Here is a 12,445-nt window from a genome sequence, read left to right on the forward strand (position 1 = left end):
TTATTTTATTTATTTATTCGTTTATTTTGCAGAAAGTTTTCTGACGGTTTTAGTTCGACTTGCAGTTCCCAAGCGTTCCCAGCAGAGGGGGCAATTGGCTGAAAGGTTTCATTCTATGTGCATCGCCATCTCCAGGGTGAAACGTGGTGGTGGCAGCATCGTGCTGCAGGAGAGATTTTCCTCAGTAGGGACATGGAAGCCAATTGGAGTTAAATAAAAACCCAGAGAGAGAAAAAACTGTCAGATGTTGGCTGCAAAACACAAATATGGCAGAGAGATTGACCTTCCAGCAGGACGACAACACTAAAAATAGCCAGAGCTACGACCAGATGACTCGGATAAAAGCTTGTTTATGTGCTTTGAGCTAAAGTGTATGAAGTCTATACTGGCAATTAATGTTTTTTTCAAGGCGCTGCATGAAAATCATTGTCTGATTGACATCAATATTTAATTTAGGAGTCATTTTATGCTGGGCCTGTCTGGGAACAAACTGAGAGCTTTGATGTTATAAACGAAGGATGGAAGAGGCCTCCCATCAGAAAAGTGATATTAGATGGTATATTTGAGTTTAGAAGGCTCTTTTCCTACAACGGCATATTAGAATTAGGGCGATTGTAGATTGAAAAGAGAAGAGCAAAGTTCTGCCAAAGAATCTCAGAAATTTTCAAGAAATATATATTTTTGAGTTTGAAAAGTCAAACATTTGCTTGAAAGAACAAAAAATAAATGATTTCTAGAAAATCACAGATGATTTTCTAGAAAAACCATTCGGGAAATTTTCAACTTTTGGAAATGGATATTCCCACAAAAGTCGAAAATTTGAGTGTTTCCACGTTTTATAGTGGAAACGTGTCAACGTATATACAGTACAGACCAAATGTTTGGACACACTTTCTCATTGAATTCAATGAGAAGGTGTGTCTAAACGTTTGGTCTGTACTGTATATATATATATATATATATATATTTTTTTTTTTTTTTCTTTGGTGGAAATTTACTATTTACAATAGAACTGATATGCATTCGTACTTTTTCCCATAATAAAAAGAAAAGTCCAAGATCTGATGAGAAAGACCAAAATTTTACTCGCCACTTAAAATCAGTTATGAACTAAATTGGACTGAACTAGTAAAACAGAACAGTCTCTCTCCATTACGGTGCACCTAAGATCCGACCTGAAGCTGACAGGAAATGCCTGACAGCTTTTCCTGTCAGATAATTATCCGCCATCATAAAAATTAAACAGGAGTGACAATAAAAAGGTCACTGTCCACAGAGTAGAGAGTTTATGGCGGCTCCTCCCATCAACACGATATGGCGGCAACATGGATTTTACCAGACACACAAAGTGCGTCTAAAATCAACGTCATATTTAGCGCCTTCCACTCGAAACTACACTAATTAAAAGTGGTGTTTGCTTGTGGAAAATAAAGATTAAAACGATGTTCGCAAGAGCTAGCAAACAATGTTCATGGGCGTCGCCATGTTGAAATTCCGACGTCGTATCAAGAACGCGGTTACCTCGGGTCTGACGTCACGGCCATCTGAGTTCCCACTTCGCAGGTAAGAGGAACGCAACGTCAATTGCTGTCAGGTTGATGTGTCTCTGTGCTGTATTGTGATTGGCTGTCCAGAGTAAACTATAACTGGATTGGACAATAAATCACTTTCCTTCCTTTTCACAATTCTGAGAATTTTCTTTGGTCTTAGCTTAATCCCCTAACACTAAAATAAAACGTGCTACGATGACAAAACATGAACGCTTGTACAAAGCACTGTATTTTTACATGCGCTTCTATAAAGTCTCCACTAGATGGCAGTGTTTTTCCACTCAAACGTCTCGTGAAGCTTTCAAACGTCACTTCAAACTTCTCTGAGAGTTCAACGTAAATATACTTACATGTTCCAGCTAAGCTGCATATATATATATATATATATATATATATATATATATATATATATATATATATATATATATTAGGATGCAAGGACATTTCAACAACAGTTGTTTAGATGGTATCGCTCACATCACGTTCCACGAACATTCACAGCTTTTCTTCATGTGATAAAAACTGTTGGGCCTTAAGTCTGTGACTTATAAAGGCCTAAATATTTTCATGAGAGAGGCGCCTCTTACTGTAGGTCATGGAGGTTATTCTTATATGTCATATTCATGTGTGAAAAACACACGACCTCAAAGCTTCAAGTGAACAATCGGACATTTACGGGATTCTAATGATTCTTTTCACGACCGCTTCAATTCACCCTGCAACTACGAACCCACCAAACTCAATCGTCACCCCTTTCCGAATAATAATAATTTAAATAAATAAAAATAACAAAACAAAAAAAAAAAAAACACCCGTCACATTAACCACCCCGAATGGTGATTCAAAGAAGCTCAGATGGCCGCTGCAAGGTGGGAGGAATATTCATAGTTCTCGAGAAGACAACAGAGGGTAGGGAACAAGTGGCTGTGGGAGTGAGAGGGGGCTCGAGTAGAGGAAAGTCAAACCCACCCAGAGCTCTTCATACGTCACCGTTCACATCACAGATGTTCCCACAGACACTCAGCGTGGGCTGTGGGCCGAGGCGTGTGGAGAGCCAGCATGGCTTATATTGGCTTTCTTGTGCGCATTGTGTTATGTAGGCACTGCTCTGTGCGTAAACCGAGATCTGTGTTTTTTTTTTTTCTTCCCCTCCTTCTTCTACTTTTTTGTTTTGTTTTTGTTTTTTTTTAAATGTGCTGCAGTGATATGTAAAAGTCATGCCACACTTTTCAGCGGGGATGTCGGCGCCATTTGAAACTGCTGAATACACACAGAGAGAGATCGGCTCAGATGATGTAGATCCCCTTTATATGTAAAAAAAAAACTTCCTTTTTTAATTTTTTTTTTTTTACCATAAAAAAGGCAGAATAAGGAAAGCTTGCGTGGGTGCAAGTTCTGTTTCCACGTCCATGGCAGAAAATAACAGGAGATGTTATTGATGGAAATCGCGCTATATTTAGCATATTTAAATGCACAGAAAGGGCTTCAAGTCTTCTTCTCCAAAACACCTTGAGGTGAGAGCGCGCAACGACAAAACCGCAGCCTTCCCTCACAGAGCGCTTTGAAGTGGTTTCTGAGAGTTTGTCGCAGCCCGGATCGGTTGGCTTGTTTATTCGAGCGTCAGGACAGGAATCCCCCTCTGAGCCTTTCCTGCAGGGGGGCCCGCTTTCTGCGTGGCTCCTCTGGGTCAGTGGTCACAAAATGTAGCGGCTAACCTTTAACTAGACGTGTTCTTTTGACAGCCTGTGGGTTGCATTCATCACCGGCGTGAATTTGGAGCCTGTAGCGAGTTTTGAACTAGGGCTGGGCGTTTATCGTGCCGATTATCATTTATCGTGAAAAACGTCTCATGATCAGAATTTCTGATTTATCGCTGAAAGCTGTCGGTATAATCGGAAATGTTTTCTTGACCATCAAAATAGGAAGATTTGAAAATGCGGTTGAATGAAGCCGTCGTCTGTAAAGCAGTGACATAAATCACAATTTGTCTTTAAGTAAGTGGAATCTTGAAGAAGCCTTGAAGAAAAAGTTTTTCAATAACAGAATATGTATTTGTGATGCTATAAGTGCTGTGCCATACAGTCACAGTCATACAGTAACTTAAAAAAAAAACTAGCAATAAATTGTTTTCTAATCACAATTTGTATCATTATCACAATACCACAATATCACAATACAGTTCTAAATTTGAACTGATCTTTTTCCAAGGCAAAGCTGATCTTTTTTCGTCACAGTGACGTGAAGAATGAGTGGAAAGAGCAAATGTGAAGCTTAACCCGTGTAAAAAACAAACAAACAACTATAACTGCTAAACATGGTAGTGGCCACATCATGCTAAGGGTCTGTTTTGTGAAAGTACACAGAAACTTATTTGGTATTAGAATTAGATAATGACACAAAACACTCAGAAACCTGGTCAAGGGGGTGGGTACACTGTAAAACCACAATCTTACCAAGTATTTTGTTTTATCCAGTTCAAATATCTTAATACATTTTCCTCATGTTGTAAGTGAAATAATCTCCCAATATTATGGAATTATTGACTCAAAACAAACCAATTTGTTGCTGAAAAGTTACTTGTGAGTTAGTTTAATGTTATTTCAAATGTACTAAGGTATTTGCATTGGAAAATATATCAAAATACTTGGTGAGATTTTGTGTTTTTTTTTGGGGGGGGGCGTCAGTGCAGAGCAGGTTCTGCTTCTTAACTTGCTTCTCCTTGAATTGTGTTTGAGCCGTTTTGAAAGTGTCAGACACATTAACGGTCAGACACAGTTGACCCATTTTTGCCACAATTACAATGAGAATGTTTGGGGAAGTCAAGGTGAGGCCTTCAAACCTAGAAACACAGATTTGTTTGTTAAACATGGCGATGTCAACATCATGCTGGGAGGCTGTTTTGGTGCTAATTTGATAGGAGCGGACTACTTCTAAATGCTTTAATGTCGCCCCTAATTCACTTTATATGACTAAAACTCGGGTACAATTGTTTCAACGTACATTAACTGATAATTAATGCGTCAAAACTTTCCAAATTTCTAGGCTGGCTCTGCGTGTAATCCCGTTGAAGACGTATGCACTATTCTCAAAAGGGAGGTCAGAGCCAAGAAAACAACCAAGTTAAATAATCTCTGCCAGTATCCACCCAGAATTATACCAGAGAACAACAGTGATAGCTGCACAAAACTAGCTGTTTGTGCATAAACAGTTTATGTTTATGCATAAAGTCCATGGACTTCTGGCAACTTGAGTAGTTTCTGTTTCTACAGTGTGTTTCCACCCTGTAATCAGTTTTCCGTTCTTTCTGGATCGTTGTTCAGTTGTAACACCTCACTGTTTGTATCTTCAAACACGTTTGGGTGTAAGTTTGCATGAGTAACGAAGAACAAAAAGAAATTATTTTTTGATTCCAAGCTGAACAATTTTATTTAACTACTTTCATCTTCCTGTGTAATCTCTAATATGTAACCGTGTCAACCTCGTTTGTCCAAAACTGCGTGGTGACCCTGAATAAAATGTTCCATGTTAATCTTCCTTCATTTTATTTTATTTATTTATTTATTTTTTTACTGTTTCCTGTTCCTGTTTTGACCCTTCTGGTTTCGGACATATTTGGGCAGTGATGCGTCCCACTGGAATCCCACGGCTTGGCAGCACAAACCTTTGGCTCTCTCCCTCACTCACCCAACGCCCACTCGCGCCCACTCCCGTGCCAAGGCGCGTGTGACACCCCCGACATTCCTGAGGCCACTGTCACTTCCCCTGGAGTAAAACAAAAAAAACACAATTACACAGACAGATTAACTATGTCTTTAAATCTTTAGACTTCTGGTTGGCCTCGCTGGGATTTGGTTTGTCTGACATCCGAGACTAAACTCTTTTCACCGGTGCACTACAAAAAGGAATTTTAAATATGAGTCATTAAAATAATTTATATTCTAAACAAGCATTTTAGTTTATAAAGATAGTGTCATGCTTTAGTTAAATCCGACCATCAGCTACTTTATTTTTATAAGACTTTCTGTCATGGGAATTAAGCTGAAGAATTTGGTACAGGTAGCTACAGGGTGGATTTGTTTATATTACAAATGAGTGCATCAGCTGAGTCGAAGCTGTGCTGCAAGACTTGAGGTTGAGAAAGTTTTTTGTGTTGGAGCAAGAATTTAACCTCAGATCCACCTTTTTAGTTTCACAACCATGCTGATGCTAGCGTCAAACAGAGGTGACCCGTAAAAAAAACCCTGAGAAAGTTTTGTTGCTCGAGCCAGAATTTAACGTTACAGTCACATTTGACTAATTTAGCAACAGTGCTAATGCTAGCATCAAACTGAGGGGACACATTAACCCGGACTACCAAATGCTAAGATGTGTTGTCCGTTGCCAACCGCGGCCCTCGTGGTTAGCAAGGCTATTCTGTTAGCATGTTTGATTTTTTCGCCATTAGTGAAAGTTGTACACTTATATTCCGACTCCAACACAGAAACCACCAGTCACTTATGGCACGACTATAATCCATCCGCTGTCTTCCGCTTATCTGAGATCAGGTCTCATGGGGTAATGTAACACTGTAACACTAATTCATAATATATATCAGAATATAAACGGGTCAGCCTTTCCGTTCTCAACTGTACGCCGCAACAATGACGAGAGACATCATCGTAACTGAACCAATATCTCCAGTTAAACTCCAATTGAAATGCAGCGATATAATAAATGCCCATTGACCATTGTTTACAACCTAATATTCTTGATATAAACTTCAATTATTTTTAATGTCTAGCATATCATACCCCTAAAGTTAACTTCCCATTTCACTTTTCGTCTCCTAATTAGAATCTTCTCTCCTTTTCAACATGATCCAGATCACATGATCTTTCATTGTGTCACTAATTTAGTTTAACAAGTACACTTTGTAAAGTAATTTATCTTCTGGCTGTCAAACCTGTAATTTATACTGGTTCCAATGTAATGAAATGCAATTGGAACCAGAAAAAAAATTTTTTTTGGAACCCCCCCCCAAAATTTTTTTAAAAAAAATAGATGCCAATCATTTGGGTGATATCATTTTGAAACTAAACCAGACATAGATTAACTTTTCTTTTAGAATATTTTCTAAATTTGCTTCTTATCGATTGTTTATTTATCTATTCTTAAGCACTTTAGATTTTCCATCTTGAAATGTTATTTCTAAAACTCTTCACAGTTTGTTTTATCAGAACACCTGATAAGAAGCTGCACTTTGCCCAGCCCTGGCGCGGCAGTTCCCTGTAACTGTTGCACAATGAGGAGGAAACTCCGCCGCCCTGCTGGAGTTTTTATCTATTCGGTACAAGGCGGGACTCGGGTGAAACCGGTTTGTGTTACCTGGGCGGGGGTTCCCAGAAATCCTCCCTTGTGACGAAATAGACACCAACATGCCCATATTTGGACATGCCCCACGCGTAATTCGGAAAGGCACGGTACGTGCTGTACGTAAAAACACGGAAACCAGAACTCGGGCTGTATAAGTGCACACTGGGAGGGATAGACAAATAACTGTTAGGGTTATAGAGCAATAGGGGGTGGGGGGGAAATCCCTCTTATTTTCCCATTGATTAAGCAATATGTAATAAAAAAAATAAAAGACCACTCAAGTCATTTTCTTAAATTTCAAAAGACAATTTACTTAAATACACGTCACAAATAATATATATATATATATAAAAAGACAATGTAAACATTGGACAAAAGTTCGCCTGGATCAACCGGGCAAACAAAAATAACTTACAAAGAATAAATGCAGCATTGCAGAAAAAAACAAACAAAAAAAAAACTACAAAGTAGTACAATAGTCATTCCCATTTTCTACCATTAGTAAACCCGACTTAATGTGGACCAGGGCCCGCTGTGTTGCTCGGCCTGGATGCTGAAGTGTTGAACGGTCCTGTGAGCGGTGACCAGCATCCGAAAGTACCATTTCAAATCAGTCCGGATCAGAGCGGTCTGCAGTCGGCTCCGTGCGGCTGGCCGCGCCGTCCAGTGCCGCACGTCGCGGAACGTGCCTCCAGTGTTTATTACTTTTCAGTCATTTAGCAGTCCGTGTGTGAGTTCGTGGCCCCTAAAACGCCTCGAGTTTGCTGGTGAGCATCAGCTGACAGCCGCTGCTCACGTGCGTCAGGACCTTCTGTTTGAGCTGGGCCACCTGGTCCCGCAGCACCGACGCCGTGCTGGACAGCCCGGCGTTGTCGCTCTTCAGAACCTTGACCTTCTCCTCCAGCCGGGCGATGCGCTCCAGTTTGCGCCGCCTGCACTTGGTGGCGGCGAGTCGGTTCCGCAGCCGCTTGCGTTCCGCTTTGATGCGTTCCTGGGTGTCCAGGTCGATGGGGGACATCGGCGGCGAGCCGTCGCTGCTGAGCAGGTCCGGCACGGTCTGGGGCTCCTCTTTGAGGGCGACCAGCCGCTGCGGGTGCATGCCGGAGCCCAGGTGCGAGTGCTGGAAGAGGTGTCCCGCGGGCGCCGAGGTATGTGTGTGGCTCTGCTGCTGCTGTTGCTGCTGCTGGTGGTGAGGCGGCAGGTAGCTGATGGTGGCGGTGGGGTAGCTGGAGGCGGAAGAGAGCGTGCTCGCGTTCGGACAGTACGCGTTCAGCGTCGTGTAGATGGGAGCCTCGGGCTGCAGCGCGGAGCCGAAGACGCTAGAGGCCGCCGCTGAACACGTCGTAACCCCGCCGGCTCCGATGGAGACGTTCGGAGGGGGCATCTGGTTCATCTTGTGGAGCTCGTCCAGCGCCTTCACGAAGCCCTCCGCGAAGCCCTCCTGCTCGTCGGTGATGCCCCGGTTGTAGAAATACTGTCCCGGCGTGGGACTGGTGATCACCCCGTTGCTGTTCTGGATGATGAGCCGCTCCAGCTCCGGGGAGGCGAGCTTCAGGGACCCGACGTCCGGCTGCCCCCCCTGGTACGGGTCCGCCTCGGCCCTCAGCTGAGACTTCAGGTTGCGATAGGGCTCTGTCAAGTTCAAATTCATATTCTGCTTTAGCACCTTGTAGTCGTGCATGGCTGCATCTGAGTGGCCGTAAGCCGACAGAAACGAGTCGTCATGATAAAAAGGCTGTTCCATCTTTGTTGACATAAAGTCGTTAAGGATGAAAAAACAAAACAAACACAAAAAAAAAGGTGGAAGCTTACCGGCTGCTTCTAGAAAAAAAAATTAATCTCTGTTATAATGAACAATAATCAGCAGCTCGGGTTGTATCTCTCAAATGTCCCCAAAACTGTCCGAAAATGAAAACAGGATAAAAAAAAAGAGAGAGAGAGAAAGCTAAGGTCCAACAAATCTCTCTTCAGCTCAGTGTCAGCAGGTAAAAGTGTTTTTTCTTTTCTTTTTCTCAGTTTCTGCTGTGTACACAATCCCGTCAAGTTCTCCTCAATCCTGTCTGCTCCTGTGGTGAGGTGTGTTCGGTCCCGGTCAGTGTCGCTCCTTATATATATACGCAAGACGCACGGTTCACGGAGCGCTCTCATTGGCTGCTCCCTCCGTCGCCACGTCACTGCGTCGTCGGGTGACGCCAATGCCGGGAAGAGGCGCCTGTAAACAAGCCTGTAGGCAAGAGAGCGGCGCACCAAGGAGGGATGGCAACGGAGAAATAACCCGACGCAGTCCGTCCACACACCGCCTCCTGCGTCCGTGCGGCCTACATAAAATGCCCGTTAGATAACCGAGGCTGTGAGGTTATTAAATTAAAAAAAATATATTCTCTCCCTCGCGCTGCTCTTTCATTCATTTGTTTATTGTCAAACTACAGAGGAAATCGCTGTTTCTTTCCATATCCGATCGGGGCGTTATGAAATATGCTCCTCCGTTGTTCTTTTTTTTTTTTTTTTGCCTGTTGGACGTAAAAAATATGCTGTGAAAATATTGAGACGTTCGGCTGTTCGTTGCGAGCACTCGTATAGAGGAAGTTGGTTGAGCCTTATATGGGTATGCTCTTATATGGGCATGGTGACGAGTTGTTCCTCCAGAAGGGCTACCAAAAAGCCACGCCCCTTCAGGCGTCCTTCCAGCAGCATTCCTTCTCCTGTGTAAACTCAATCCATGCTGGTGGGAAGCTAGGGACTTTTCCCCCCCAGGAAAGGGGAGCAAATTGGCTTCAAGTCAGTAGATTTAGGAGACAAAGTGTCTTGGAATGAGAGACACATATATATTAAAACTTATTTAAACTTGAATGAAACAGATTCTGAAGTTCTACTTAGAGCCGACAGAGTACCTGCGGTCTGTTACCAGACACCTCCTGCTTGCCTCCTGACAGGTTGGTGAGGTGCTGCCGACGTTGGGCACGCCGCCCGCTCGGCGTGCCACTTTGATGAGGGGACAGGAAAGGCAGGAAATTTCATCTGACTCGAGCCAAACACCATCAGTTATCTAAAAACCCGAGGTTCATGTTCATCTAATTTCCCCCCCCCTTTGATCCTTAACGCCGGTCTCACAACAAAGACCTGATGTTCTGTGGCGATAAAGGTCGAGAGCTCGTAGGAGCGCGGGGAAAGGAAACACGATTCCTCTCTTGTGCACCTGTCTGGGTTTTTTTTTTTTTTCATTTTCTCCTTCTTTCAAGAAGGGCACCTTTGTCTTTTGTTTGTACTTTTTCCAACGCCCACGCAGGCACGATCCAGTGCCTCCGCCGCAGTGACCCCATATGCCAGAACAGGCCGAGTCCACGAGACTGACCAACACCGAGCCGCGGGACGTTTTTTGCGAATTAAAATCAGAAAATCCGTGGTGTGCGTCTGCATTTAGCCTCCTTTTATTCTGATAACCCAACATAAAATCCAGCAAGATCAATTTCCTTCTAAGTCAAACTGAGAGAACTTCACATAACAAACAGCGTCATGAAGGCTAACGGACACAGAAGACGAGTCAGGGAGAAAGTTCACTGGGGGATTAAAGTGCTGTTAGGTTAGGGGCAGCATTGGACCTGGAAACTATGGAGGAGCTGCAGAAATCCACTGCTCAGGTGGAGGTATGTGCTCAGAGGTCAAGTATTATTCGTGTGCATCATAAATCTGGGCTTTATGGGAGTGTGGCAATAAGGAAGTTGTTATTAAAGGGAAGTCTTAAAAAGTCCCGTATCCAGACTGAGATACCAAGATGTATGTAACTAAAAGAAGGTCATCTGGTCACAAAGACATCAACATTAGAGGTGGGAAGGTTGATCCAAAATATCGGTACCAAGTTGGTAATCAGTATTGGAAAGACACTGTTGTGGTAAGATTGATACTTTAGACTCCGATTCCATTCATTGGTATCAGTATTGGTATCTGTGATACTGGTCCTGTATTTACTTGGTATCGGAAACCAAAATATATTATATGGCACACCTCTAATGAAAATGTAATTTTGTGGCAGAAAAGTAAAACGGCATATCACTGTTGCCATGGTGAAACACGGAGGTGGCTACATCCTGATGTGGGGAGGCTTCGATATTTTTAAAGGAAATGTGTGGAAGGTGAAGCTCTGGTCAGATGAAACAAAAACAGGACTTTTCACCCTTTATGGAAAACATTTGATTACTGAACACGTAACTTTATTATAGCACTATGACCCATATTCATGTGTTATAATGGCCTAGTCAAAGCCCACAAATAAATTCATTTAAGAATTTGAGGCCAGTCTTGAACATTCAATTTCAAATTGGACAGGGATCCCAGCTTTTGGTTCATGTTAAATTCAAGGACCTTTCAAGGACTTCCCTGGACAAATTTCCTCAAATTCAAAGACCATCCATGGCCACGTTTACCTAATGCTACCTGTGAATATGTTATTAATAAACGATTTTAGTACAATACAAATTTGATTAACCCTCCTGTGGGTCATTTGGACCCCATCATTCTGTGCGAAGTCCAGCAGGATCACAGTGACCCCGCGTGCGCTTTTACAAGGTTACAATGTTTGTGTGGTTTCGGGAACTGACGGTTTGACGATACATTCTCTCCCTTCCCCATTTCCCCCACATTTGCAGCGTTTCTCCTGAATGGCGTAGAATTTGTTGGGTCAGAATCAATGAAAGAAAATGGACGGGTTTTTTTTGTTGTTTTTTCCCCAAAAACCTTGCAGGGAATTGAACTTAGTTTTTCAAATTCCCAGATGTTCAAGGACTTCAAGGACCAGTGGGAATCCTGATTGGAGTAACATAGTAAGCAGTTTGTACTTAATAATTGGACTTTAATCATAAATGACTACACCACCAGATGTGATCAGAGGGGGGATTGTACCTTAAGTCAGTTGCTTCTTCTTATTCTCTTGCTGGACATTTCCAAGGTCCCATATCTCCTAACTCCCTTATCTCAGGGAATTCTCCGCCACACCGACGGACTACTATGATTCCATGCTTTTTTTCCTTTTTATTTTGTCAGTATCCATGGGAGTGCAGATAAACAGAGGAAAAACAACAGTTCCTGGCAGCGTTGAGCCTCCTCTCTGCCGCCTCCCCTATAAAAACTCCATTCTGTGTGCAGCTGCCGTGGCTCTGATGCTCGGCGCGGAGCGGCTCCGGTCCGGGGTTTTGCTCTGAGCTGCGGTTGGAGGTTCGCCACAGTCCCACTGACATTTTGGCTCTGAACAACCGCTCACGGTCCCCGGCTGGGGGGAGTGTTTACGGGAACACTCGTGAGGTGGCACCGTGCCCACCCCGGCCCAATGCTGGTGAAAAACAAAGATAGGGAAGAGGGGGCTAGCTTGATTAATATGTGGTATTGTGTTTTCCCCTGGATTTATCTCTATTAATCCGCCTTTTTAGAAATTATGAATACAGTGGAGTTAGGGTAGATTTGTGACGTACGAGTTCAGCACATCACTTATCAAGTTATACTATGTGCATAAAAAAAACATCCAGAACTGTCCGCCGCCTTAGTCACATCTC

The 12,445-nt window shown here is 42.9% G+C and overlaps 1 protein-coding gene across 1 annotated transcript; it reads right to left on the reverse strand.

Moving 5' to 3' along the window:
- Positions 1-7,196: 7,196 nt before the first annotated feature.
- Positions 7,197-8,999, reverse strand: junbb (JunB proto-oncogene, AP-1 transcription factor subunit b). The gene has a single exon (XM_028042567.1). It carries the CDS (start codon positions 8,656-8,658, stop codon positions 7,648-7,650), a length of 1,011 nt encoding a protein of 336 aa, XP_027898368.1. The 5' UTR covers positions 8,659-8,999; the 3' UTR covers positions 7,197-7,647.
- Positions 9,000-12,445: the final 3,446 nt, after the last annotated feature.

The sequence above is a fragment of the Xiphophorus couchianus genome, chromosome 16 (assembly GCF_001444195.1).
Source record: "Xiphophorus couchianus chromosome 16, X_couchianus-1.0, whole genome shotgun sequence".
Classification (NCBI taxonomy): domain Eukaryota; kingdom Metazoa; phylum Chordata; class Actinopteri; order Cyprinodontiformes; family Poeciliidae; genus Xiphophorus; species Xiphophorus couchianus.

Coding starts and splice junctions, on each gene's coding strand:
- junbb (XM_028042567.1), bottom strand. CDS start 8,658: ATGTCAACAAAGATGGAACAGCCTTTTTATCATGACGACTCGTTTCTG.